The following is a 12,116-nucleotide window of genomic DNA, read 5'->3' as shown; positions in this document are numbered from 1 at the left end:
CCTGAGTTCTCCTAACAAACTGACTCAGTCTGACTGAGAGCTGGTCTAAAAAGCAGATGATAGAGTCATGTGACCGCAGCATCACCTGTTAACAGGAAGAACTCTGTCAGATAGCTTCATCTATAGCTGATCACCCCACCCACCCCTTTCTTCTCTGGCTGATGCAGTGCCAGGTATTAATGTGACTGAGGACCATGGCAGGTAGCGTTATGTGGTCTAAAGACTTTGGACTGTTCAGATAAAAACACTGTGAACCATTTGTTCAGATAAAGATAAACCAAATACAACATGATTTGGCTTCTATAAAGTGTGATATAATTTTCTGTTTAGGATGATCAGTAAAACAGAGGTACCAGAACTAGCAGGTTCATCATGTTCATTGTTACTGATGACAGAAGATGCTGGACAAAATGAAGCTGGAAACACGTGGAAAACTAGAATAAGTTAAACCAGGTCAAAAGACCAAGGAGTGTACAGTGGTGTGAAAAAGTTATTGCCCCAATCTTAATTTCCTTTTTTTATATGTTTATCACACTTTAATGTTTCAGATCATCAAACAAATATAAATATTAGACAACAATAACACAAGTAAACACAAAATGCATTCTCCAAATAAAGTGTCTATTATTAGGGGGGGAAAAACATTCCTGTGTGAAACAGTGATCCCCCCTTGGGATCACATCATGGTGTCTGACTTTTGGGGATCTTTTGGGGGTCTACTTCACTTTGTCAGGCAGGTCCTTTCTAAGTGATTTTTTGATTAAGAACAGGTGTCGCAGTAATCAGGTCTCTGTGTGGCTAAAGAAATTGGACTCAGCTTTCCTTTTCTTGGAGCTGAAGTGAATTCCTGAGCGAAGATGAGGCTGAAATGACTTTAAGACTCTCAAACTGAACTAAATGGATTCAAAGGGATGTCTTAAAAGTACCTGCAGACACTCTGATTGCTTTTGACATCATGGTCAAATATGTTCATGTGATCAAATACTGTCAGTAAATGGTGCAGAGAACATTTTAAATGTAAATAGAGGCTGAAGATGTAAAGTTTAAACTTGCAAATCACCAAAATTAGGGTCTGACACCACAGACCAACAGGTAGAAGGTAAAGAGTTAACCATGTTTGATCTGTTTGGTTCTTATTTTTATGTGCAGCTTCATTTTGTGCCTCTCAGACTTCTAGCTGAACAGTTAGATTTGAAAACATAACATTTGATTGATTCCAGCTTTACAGAAAACTGAGGTTGGGTAAATATTGATGATAGAGTGCAGAGAGCTGATTGAAATTATTCTTTTCTCTCGTGTTTCTAAAATAAATATCACGCTCAGTACTGACATCTCTTCATATCCCTACTGCTCTGAATTCAAATGGAGGTTCTGCTCTTTATTTATAGTGGATCCTGGTACAAGAGCTCCATTGATGAAGGCTTTCTGTCATTAACTCAGGATGAACACAGGAAGCTCAGAGTTTCTTTAGCCAGTTTTCTGGAATGGATACCAGGGTAACATACACTGATTTGATCCAAGTGACCTCAACAACATGATCCAGGCTGAAACTCCTGGAGTGCAGTGAAAACTGAAATATCTCCAGGAGTCCAAAAAAAAAAAAAAAAAAAAAAAAAAAAAAAAAAAAAATCTACAACCACAGCAGCTGGAATTTAGATCAGAGTTTTTTTAAGCATGTCTGAAGTCTAAACCCAACATTATGAAAGATGTATATTCCTTCAGGTGAATATTAGAGTGTGCAGGAACAGGGCGCTATTATAAATATCCCAAATGCAGTAGACACACACATAACACCAGTGACTGTGGCAGCTGAGATCTAACATCAATAAATCTTCAGTCTAAGTGTTTAATATAAGGTCTGTCTTTGCTAGAAGTGTTATTTATTACCGCATATTACTGTTTACTAAACAAATATTTTTGTACTTTAAATAGTTCTTACCCAACAGATCCCACATGTAACAATGAAGTGATACTGATGATTCATAAGACATAACAAAACAGAAAAAAAAAAATCACTCATGTCTACAGGTGAGAATTCATTTCAAGTTCTGGTTTATTTACATCTGTCTGAACCATACACATGAAACTGCCAGCAAAGATTGTCAACAGATGAAACTGAGTTTAAGAACACTTAAAAAGACCAATGAATTGTTCCGACTGATTATGAAGTCACTTTGGGATAGTTTTCTGAATGATTAATATTACTTGTCATTTTTCATTTTGTCTGACATTTTAAACTGAATCTGTTTAACAGTGTAAAATAAAGTGAGCTTAAGGTTCCATGTAAACAGAGTCAGAGTCCTTCAAACTGGCAGCCACATTATTGAAGACCAGAGAGCAGACCAGAAGCCTTACACAACATTGTCTACACAAGCACTGATGACATCATCAACCCCAGCCAATCAGGTGCACTTGTTTGCTTTGAGGATGAAGAAGGTTCCACCTGCAGCACTGAGCACGCCAATAATCACACCGAGTCCGCAGAACACTGCAGGTCCAACGCTGGGCTTAGGTTTCTCAGGTGCCTCCACATCTGGAGGTAGAAACAGACACATGACACAGAAATCCTTCAGACTGTGATCTGATTAATTACAGCTCAACAATGTGAACCACACACATGTGCTGAAAACTGTCAGCTGATTAACTAAAGTCAGCTGTTCAGATTAATACTGGGCCAAGGCTTTGTGAAATCTGCAGATAGAAACACAGAATCATAAACCTTCATATTTACACACATTTGTCTCTGTATTAAAGTCTGTCTTCTCTGTTTAAATAAAGGCTTTTCTCACTATAGATCTTGGTCAGTGGTTCTTTCAGAGCCAGATGTTCCACTGTACAGCTGTAGATGTCTCCCTGCTGTGGGATGAACTGCAGTCTGGTGATCTGTTTGAAGGTTCCATCTTTGTTGGGATAGGGAACGTTGATACTGAATCCTTCAGTCAGCTTTTGTCCGTTCTTGGTCCAGGAGACTTTGACAGGACCAGGATAGAAACCAGTCACATGACAGATCAGAGTGTTTGTAACTCTGAGCTCCACCTCGTTTCTGGTGTAGATCCTCACACCCGAAGGAGCATCTGTACACAAACACAACTAAGTCAGTTAGAGGATGGTCGAGGAATCTCCATAGTAGAATATCTCCTGGCTTATTTGAGATTAGTTACCCCTTCAATGAGCCTGTCATTGAAGGACTGTCAGCATGGAAACACAACAGACAGAGTTTTAAAAGAAGAAACTGTGATGAAAGTGTACACGTGACAACATACCAAAAAGTCACCTGGCAGTGAAAAGGTCAGTGGCACCCATATAGAGGTTCCTGCTCAAAAAATTGAACTGAATATTTTGAACTTTAGGAACTTGAAAGTATTGAAGAGCATGAAATAATGAAGAAAATCTTCAAAACAAATAAATGTAGAGGTCTGTGTGGTTTATTAATGGTTTGTACTGGGAAAGTATGGAACATATAATATAATAGAGGGACACATCAATGTCAGCCATATATATATAATTTGTGTAATATACTAGGATATTTATACTTGAGGTATTTGTTATATTTTGTAATACATTATATTATTTAATTTAGCTTAGTCTGTTACTGTTCTTACTTGGAGCAACTGTGACCACATCATTTCTTCTGGGATGAATAAAGTATTCTGATTCTGATTCATGAAACGCACCGCAAACCACATCATTTATACCCTAACCTCACTAATCACATGACACCGATGACAACATTTACATCAAAGTAAATTCAATTCCAGATTTCAGTTGATTAATGGACATTGTATTGAGTGATGTTATCAGTTTGTGTGTGCCTGTATGTGTTTACCATGGTTTAGAGGGTAGTCCTTCATACCCTCCTGACTAAGTTGCATGTTCGTTTTGCAGATATATAAATTAATCACAGCTGTTTCATAAGCTCCATCTCCGAAGCTGATGGGATCAACAAAAGATGGCTGAGGGGAAACTCCAATCTTGTTCTCAAAGTCTGCGTACCAGAGTTCTTCACCATCCAGTCCAAACATGACCTCTCCATTACTCTCTGAACAGCCAACGACATGAATGTCCTCATGTAGAACTGGAATGCATTAATGAAATTAAACAATTATCAATAAGCTGATCAATAACCTGATAAATTAGCTGGTGACTGTCTGTAAGTGTCTAAAGAGAGAAACTCACAATTAGCAGAGACACAGAGCACACAGGAGAGGAAGAGGAGCAGCTCCTTCATCTTCATAGGCAGCTGACTAAGAGAGTTAAACTGTAAGTGTTTACAGTCTCTGAGTGAACTGACAGAAAGTGCAGCAGCATTTGAGGTCTAACACACACGGCCAATAACAGAGCTCACCGTTAATGATATCATAAACACACACACACACACACACACACACACACACACACACACACACACACACACACACACACATATACAAACGCGCGCAAAGCAGGATATCAACAATAATTGTATATACAGCCTCTTAGAAATAAAAAAAATAATTTTTAAAAAGAAATCAAAGTGGTGCATGGTGTAATGCACTTCCTTGAAAAAGTTTATGCCCCTTTCTTAGTTTTTTGCATATTTGTCACACTTAGATGTTAAATATCATCAAACATATTTTTATTTGAGATAAAATAACCCTATTCAAAACACAGATTTTAAATTGTATTTAATTTATTAAAGAGGAAAAAGCTACTCAAAGTTGTGCAACAGAGTAATTATCCCCTTTGATAAATCATGAAATAACTGATTAACCACATCTTTTGGAAAGAGTTCAGTTTCACTGGCACACCCAGGCCTCATCACTGCCAGACCAGCTGATTTCGAAATCCTTTAAACATAACCTGTATAACAAAGTGAAGCAGGGTAAAGATCGCAAGCATCAGCGCATCATGCCATGACCTAAAGAACCAGCTGAGAGACAAAGTCAGTGACATATATCAGTCTGAAAGAGTTTCTAAGTCTTTGGGACTCCAGAGAATGGTGGGAATGGTGCTGAACCTTCCCAGGAGTGGCCGGTCTACCAAAATTACTCAAAGAGCCCAGTAATGACTCATCCAGGAAGTCAAAAAATAAACCAGTGCAACATTTAAATACCCGCTTGCCTTACTGGGTTCAGTTAAGGTCAGAGGTCATGAATTAACAATAATAAAGAGAATGGACAAAAATGGCCTCCATGGGAGAGTTCAAGGAGAAAACCACTGCTGATCAAAAAGAACACAAAGGCTCATTTCACATCTGCTAAAAGAACATCTGGATGATCCTAGAGACTTCTGGGAAAATATTCTGTCAACTGATGAGACAAAAGCAGAACTTTCTGGAAGATTTCAGTCCCGTTACATCTACCATCAAACTAACACCATTTCATGAAAAGAACATCACAGCAACAATCAGACTTGGTGGTGATGGTCTGATGGTCTGGGGTATATTTCTGGTTCAGGACGAATTGAATTCTGCTCTCTACCCAAAAATCCTGAAGGAAAACATTCGGCCATCACTTTGTAAATACGTAAGTAAAGTTTCTTTTTAAAGCACTTTTCACAGGCAGTCACTAAGCACTGTGCACAGAAAGAGTACACTAAATAAGAACATTAATTGCCACAATAAAAAACACTACACACTAAAATAAGCAGGTTGTTTTAAAATAAATAAATTACAATTCAATAAGATTTCTCAGCAGAAAGTCTGTTTAAATGTTTTTAACTGCTTCTGTTTTACTTTATTTTATTTTTTAAAGAGTCCAGAGTCAAGTAAACATAGTTCCACAGCCTTGGTGCCACAGACTGAAAAGCTTTGTCCCCCTGATCTCTTTATTGGTATACAGGGAGCAACTAACAAATTCTGAGCCTGTGAGAAGACAAGTAGGAGCAGTGTGTTTTCTTAAGAAGCTAAGATATATAATCTGTAGCTTGGGCATTTAGTGCTTTGTATGTTAATATAAGAACTTTAAAGCAATGTAAAAAGTCAATGTAAAAAGTCAATGTAAAAAGTATAAAATAGCAATAATACGAGCTTGCATGCATGAACATGTTAATAGCAGCATTTTGTACAGCTCAGAAGTGTGAAAGATGATTTGTCCAAGAGACAAAACACTGCCTCTTGTCCTAATCTGGGATAGGTCCCGCCACCTCAGAACCCTGAACTGTATGAGCAGATAAGTCAATACATGGATTTTTCTTTTATCTCTTTTATTGCTTCTATTCTTTTATTGTTTTATTCTTTTAGTAATAGCACTTTGGTCAGCACTAGTTAGACAGAGCTTACCGTAACCACATTCTCACATTTTTTTTTTCTTTCTTGCTTCCAAAAAGAGCAATAATTTTTTATCTCTCCTCTCCTTCCACACCCACACATTGCCAGTGAAAGTTTGCAGGTTTAGCGGTATCAGACTTTTTAGCAGTTTATTTTATGTAAACATCTTTCCAGAATGGCCTCAGTCCGATTACGTTTTATTTTAGAAGAGGTGAAGGGGACTCGTATGTGAGAAACTTGATTAGGTAGAAGACTTTTTTTGTCTAAATAAAAGAGATGATATAGTGACATGGGCCAAACAAGCTGTTAATTGTTCTTTTCCAAATTGTTCTGTTTTAGTTCGGTTTGTTTCAAAGCAGCAGGGAGGAGGTTTCTCGAAGTGAAATTGGTAACATTTTATAGTTCTGCTTTGAAGTTACCTTTAACTTATGATCACAGTCTTGTCTTTACTGGTGTGTTTTCTTAATGTTTTGATGATTTTAAAAAAGTTTAAAATTTCTATCGATCATCTTGTATACTGATGATGTTCTGATATATTTGTCCAAAATTCACCCAAGACTCCTCAGATGCCTCTGAAGCTGCTGAGCAAAGCACTGAATATATCACATCACAGTCGGGAGTCACAAACTCTTCATTCAACTATCTATGTGAATCAAGGACAATTTATTCACATTTCATTGTATTTCACTAACACTACAGAAGAAATATGTTTCAGTACAGAATTAAAGCATTGGTTTATTTGAAGTGTGAGATAAAAGTTTTTACTTTTCACTTAATTTTTGAGAGTACAACAGTCAAACATTGATTAAACATTAAACATTTATACGTGAGTTCCGAGATTCACTGGGTGCTTATCAGCTTATTGTTTTATTTTATGATGATCTAGGGAAGCACTCTGTCTGTGCTTCCTGGTTTTCTGTGCTTAGGGTGTGTCATCTAAATAGCAACAGCATCTCAGTGTTCTCCCGTCAGTAACCTGACTTAGGTGACTTTAGGTAGACTTTAGGTACAGTCATCCAAGATCAAGGAAAAGGTGCAGTCAATCTTTTCCTTGATCTTGGTGTAAAGGTCATGAAGTCAAACATCAAAGCAATGTGATGATGAATATATGCTGTAGCGAAAATTAGATTTAAAGCAGATTGAGTGCAAAATCTTTCTTCACCCTAACATGTTTTTATTACTGCCGGGTGGTCCAGTGTGTTTGAGGTGTGGACCCAAAAGCAGACATGGGAGCAAAAACAATAAGTGTAACAAAAGGAAAGCTGTTTATTTAGACTGTTGGCAAAAAAACAAAGGCAAAGGCAAGACAAGCTGGGGAAAGACTAAACTAAAACCTAAACTGGGGACAGATAAACTAACATGAAAACTAGAATGTGAAAATGAGAACATGAAACTGAACAAAACTTTAGTAACCTAGTAGTAGTAATCTGAACCTGAACCTAAACAGGAGCTTGGAAAATCCTGAAACATGACATGACATGACATGACATGACATGACATGACATGACATGACATGACATGACATGACATGACATGACATGACATGACAGAGGAACCAACACTGAACAGAGGGAGACAGAGGGCTTAAATACACAAAAGGCTGATGAGGGAAGTGGAAACACCTGGGGAAACACAGCTGACACAAATGAAACTGATGCCACAGGGGAAGCAAAACTAAACACACTGAACATGGAAACACATGACTTTCAAAATAAAACAGGAAACATGGAGAGACATAGACATAATAACATAAGTCTGACAACATGGAACATGCAGACATGAAATACATGACAGACTGGGAAGACACGGAACACAAGGAGAGACACATGGCAACAGATAATGGAGAAGAAAGCACTGACATAACCAAAAGTAAAATACTTTTGGACAAGAAGACAGAGGTGTCATGGTCCTGGGTCGTTGACCCAGTGTTTTGAGTTTATTATTATTATTATTATTATTATCATTATTATTATTATTATTTATGTTTGGGGATTTTGAATGCTGGGTTTCTGGGTGCGTGCTCCCTCTGTTGGTCCCTGGTGTTAGTGTTCCTCTGTCTCATCAGGCTAATCAGGTCCAGCTGTGTCTCCCACCTGTGTGTGATTTTCCCAGTGTCCCTCTGTGTATTTACAGTGTGTGTCTGCCTGTGTTCCTTGTCGCGTTGTCTGTATTCATCCTCTGTGTTACCCTGTGTTTCTGCGTACTCTGCATTGCTCCGTTAACCTCTCCGTGACTCCTCTATGTGCTCTCCCTGCAGTCCTCCTCTTGTGTTTCAGGTTTGCCGTTCTATAGTTTAGTTTTCCCAGTTTAGTTTATCCTTAGTTCTGTTTTGCCATCCCCACTTTGTGTTCTGTCTTCTGTAAATAAACCACCCTCACATCTCAGTAAGTGCTGCCTTCAAGTCCTCTTTCCAACACATCACACGGCTGCTGCCCCAGTCGTGACAAGAGGACAGGAAAAGACTCATAAATGAGGAGACATAGAAGAAACATAAAGTAGACTAAAACTCAACTAAGACAAACTAATACTAGAATTTAACATTATCTCAATAAATAACAAGCAATAACAAGCAATCAAAATACAACATAACTCAAAATGTTGGCTCACATCCCCAGCCTCCTGATAGTTTTATGCAGATGATGATGATGATGACCACATGCTCTCCATCTTCAAAGTTTGGTTCACTATTTGTTTCTTTGAGTAATAGCAATAACTACTGTGTAGATTTCAGAAACAAACAAAGATGATGGTAAGCAGTTTTTGGAAGGGTTGGTTGAATTTTGAAAACTGATTAGAGGAGAACCACCTTCCATCATGATAATCCTCAAAACCAGCAGAGAGTAGAGTTGAATTCAGTAGAACTGAGTTGAATTCTACTCAAGCTGGACGGCTGAACCTCATAGAAGATGATAATGTAATTTGGGATGTTGTCAGAACCACAAGTCGTCTTGGAAGAGATGTCCTGAATGACTGTGTCAAGGAGAAAGGGTTTAGAAGATGCTAGAGAAACCATATGAGAAATGAAGGGACACCTTGAGGAATTATGCACAGTTCAGATTTCTTAAATGTAGGCATAGCTGTTAAGTGTGCGAGATAGGAAAAACATGGATTTGGAGTCCCTATGGACAGAGAACCAGCAATTTATTTATGGAGTGAGTTGATACTGGGGTGGGTTTCCAAAAGAAGGATAGATGGCAGAGAAACTGGCAACCAAGTGCCAGAAAAGTTTGCTGCTGTGTTTGCAAAGGAAGGAAAGAGAAAGAGAACCTGGCATCCCAGTACCAGAAGGGTTCACTGCTGCTTTGTATACTAAGGATTTACGCCGAGAAACTGGTATTCCAGTGGTAGAAAAACGTGCTTCTACATTTGCAAATGAGTAATAGAGAAAGAGAACCTGGCATCCGGGTGTCAGAAGGTTTCTGTCAGGAGTTTTCCTGTTATGCAACTCAGGTCAGAATAAAACGCTCAGACAGGTTTAACGTGTACACGGTCGAGACTCAGGGAGACTCGCCTCTGCAGCAAAAAGAAGCAGTCTTTTATTAAAAGCACATACAGGAAGAGATACAGGAAGAGATAAAATAGCTGCTGCGTGCAGGCTTCCTGTGGAGTACAGAGTGTAACTTCCCCATTTGGGAGTCTGCACAAAGTGTGACTTACTGAAAGAGCAAACATAAACATAAAGAGCAAAAGATAAAGTAATAAAATAAAATAATAATAAAAAATCCCAAAATCCTGAAATCTTTTGACATTCCCACCTGTTGTTTGATCTTTCCTTCTATATATGTACATAGCAACCACTAACAGTGCATCAGTCTATGGCCACTTGTAGACATTTTCAGCCAAGACATCATAAAATAGTGGGTTTTGTGAGTATGTTATATCCAAGTGTCTATCTCATTATCATCTTCATCATTCTGTGATAGGGTGATGTAAGCATGAATTGAAGCAGTTACCATTTTTGATACCATGTTCTTCAAACAAGGTATGACACATGAAGTGAACAGACACAACAACAGCAGAAGAACACCAACAAAAACAAGGCCTTTAATCAGCAGGGACTTCCAAGAGCCGCTTAAAAGCCACGTAAGCCAGTCTTCTGTGTTTGTGGCATAGTCTCGTTGTTGTGCATCCCGAAGTTGTCTGAGTGTTTTCAGAGCATCAGTCATGTTCGGTGAGTGCACATTATCTGGAATGTATGTGCAACATGTGTTGTTAAAAAGGATACATAGTCCGCCTTTCTCGGCGAGAATCATGTCCAATGCTACCCTGTGTTGCATTACTGCAATGCGTAGGGCATCAATTTCCTGATCCTGTTCGTCGTCGATTTTACATGAAGCATTCAGAAAAAGTCCAAAGCGGTAGTTCAGAGTCTCTATCCTTAAAGCGTGTTTTCCTACCCCCACCCATGGGAAGAGTGCGTGAGTAACTTTCTGTCTGTCAGTCCAAAGTTTGAATTCCTCTGGGACATCGGAACCCCACACAGAATCATGCTGCTTGAGGTTCGGGGTGCTTCGTCTTTTCCTTGTTGTTGATGTTGAAGTTGACGTGGCGTCCATGGTTATCTTGAAAGTGTGGTCAGATATGAAAATGGGAGCGCACTGACCTGTCCAGTTCCCAGGAAGGATAAAATAGGCCTGTTGGCCACAGATCCAGGCCATCCCTTGCACCCAGAAGGTGCCATTTGAGATGTTGTTGCTTTTCACGGGCCCTCCAGGAGCGTGTGTCTGTACTGCTTTGCAGTTGGTGGTGTTTCCCATTGGCGTGGATCCGTTCTCTTGGCGGTAGCATAGGCTGTGGCTCAAATTCCCATTGTTTTCAAGAAAGACTGGGAATGATTTAGCCTTACTTCTGTGCTTCACTTTCAGGTCAACCCAGAACCATTCGTCACATGTGCCATTTCGCAGTCCTATCTGGAGAGGTTCCTCATGGTTGACCACGATTCCCTGGAATTGATACCCAAGGCTGGCGTAGCTCGCGGCACACTTTGCTTGAATTATGTCCATTCCCTTCGCATACAAGTTGGCGTATTGTGTCATTGGGGGCATGTAGGAGCAAACATAGCAGTCTTTCCTGGGTGTGCTGTCATGTATATATCGATACCATGCGTTGTTCATCCATGGATGAATGTGGTCTTGTGTCATGTCACGGAGATGTGAGTTGTCATGTGTCCATCTTGTCTGCAGGTGGTGTTGTTCATCGTTTTTCTTTCGGGTGAGTGTTAATAAACTCACCAGGAGTGCAACAGTGGCCACTAGGAGGACGAGTGTCTTCATGATGACCAGACACACCTGTGACCTCTGATGAGTAGACTATTGGCAAGAAGAAGAAGGCGGGGTATACCCGATCACCCCTCCCTCCACCAGTAGATCACCAGGAGTTAGGGGTGTCGGCGTCTAAACGTTTAGGTTGTCACTCACTTTTTTGCAGTGGCTTTGATGGATCCAAGATGGTCTTTCTGCTATTTTGCAGGCAGTAGGTGTGGTGAGTAGCACTTGATAAGGACCTTCCCACCTTGGTGAACTCCAATTTTTCCTTTGGAGTACTTTGATCAGGATCCAATCACCTGGTTTCAACCTGCAAGACACTGGAGAGATGTCACTCGGCAGTTGGTTGTTTAGAACAATCTCTTTATTTTCAAGTAATTTAGTCATCCATTCGGCTAGTGTAGTTTCTCTCATTGACTTATCTATGGGCTCACTTGTAATTGGTAATGGAAATGGTCTTCCGTGAATGATTTCAAATGGTGTGAGTTTCTGAGAACCTTGTGTCAGTCTCATCCACATTTTTACTAGGCCTACACACTCAGGCCATGGTCTCCCTGTTTCTTCCATGCATTTTCTCAGTCTCTGTTTTATTGTGCCGTTAGTTC

The 12,116-nt window shown here is 39.5% G+C and overlaps 1 protein-coding gene across 1 annotated transcript; it reads right to left on the bottom strand.

Moving 5' to 3' along the window:
- Nucleotides 1–2,278: 2,278 nt before the first annotated feature.
- Nucleotides 2,279–11,517, bottom strand: LOC116318198 (mamu class II histocompatibility antigen, DR alpha chain-like). The gene is made up of 5 exons (XM_039610312.1): nt 11,509–11,517; nt 4,177–4,228; nt 3,827–4,075; nt 2,790–3,074; nt 2,279–2,533 (listed from the first exon to the last, which is right to left on the bottom strand). Exons 2-5 carry the CDS (start codon nt 4,226–4,228, stop codon nt 2,403–2,405), a joined length of 717 nt encoding a protein of 238 aa, XP_039466246.1. The 5' UTR covers nt 11,509–11,517; the 3' UTR covers nt 2,279–2,402.
- Nucleotides 11,518–12,116: the final 599 nt, after the last annotated feature.

This window comes from Oreochromis aureus, linkage group 3, assembly GCF_013358895.1.
Source record: "Oreochromis aureus strain Israel breed Guangdong linkage group 3, ZZ_aureus, whole genome shotgun sequence".
NCBI classification, from domain to species: domain Eukaryota; kingdom Metazoa; phylum Chordata; class Actinopteri; order Cichliformes; family Cichlidae; genus Oreochromis; species Oreochromis aureus.
The sequence above is the reverse complement of the archived record's forward strand: the minus strand, read 5'-3'. Positions and strand labels throughout refer to the sequence as shown.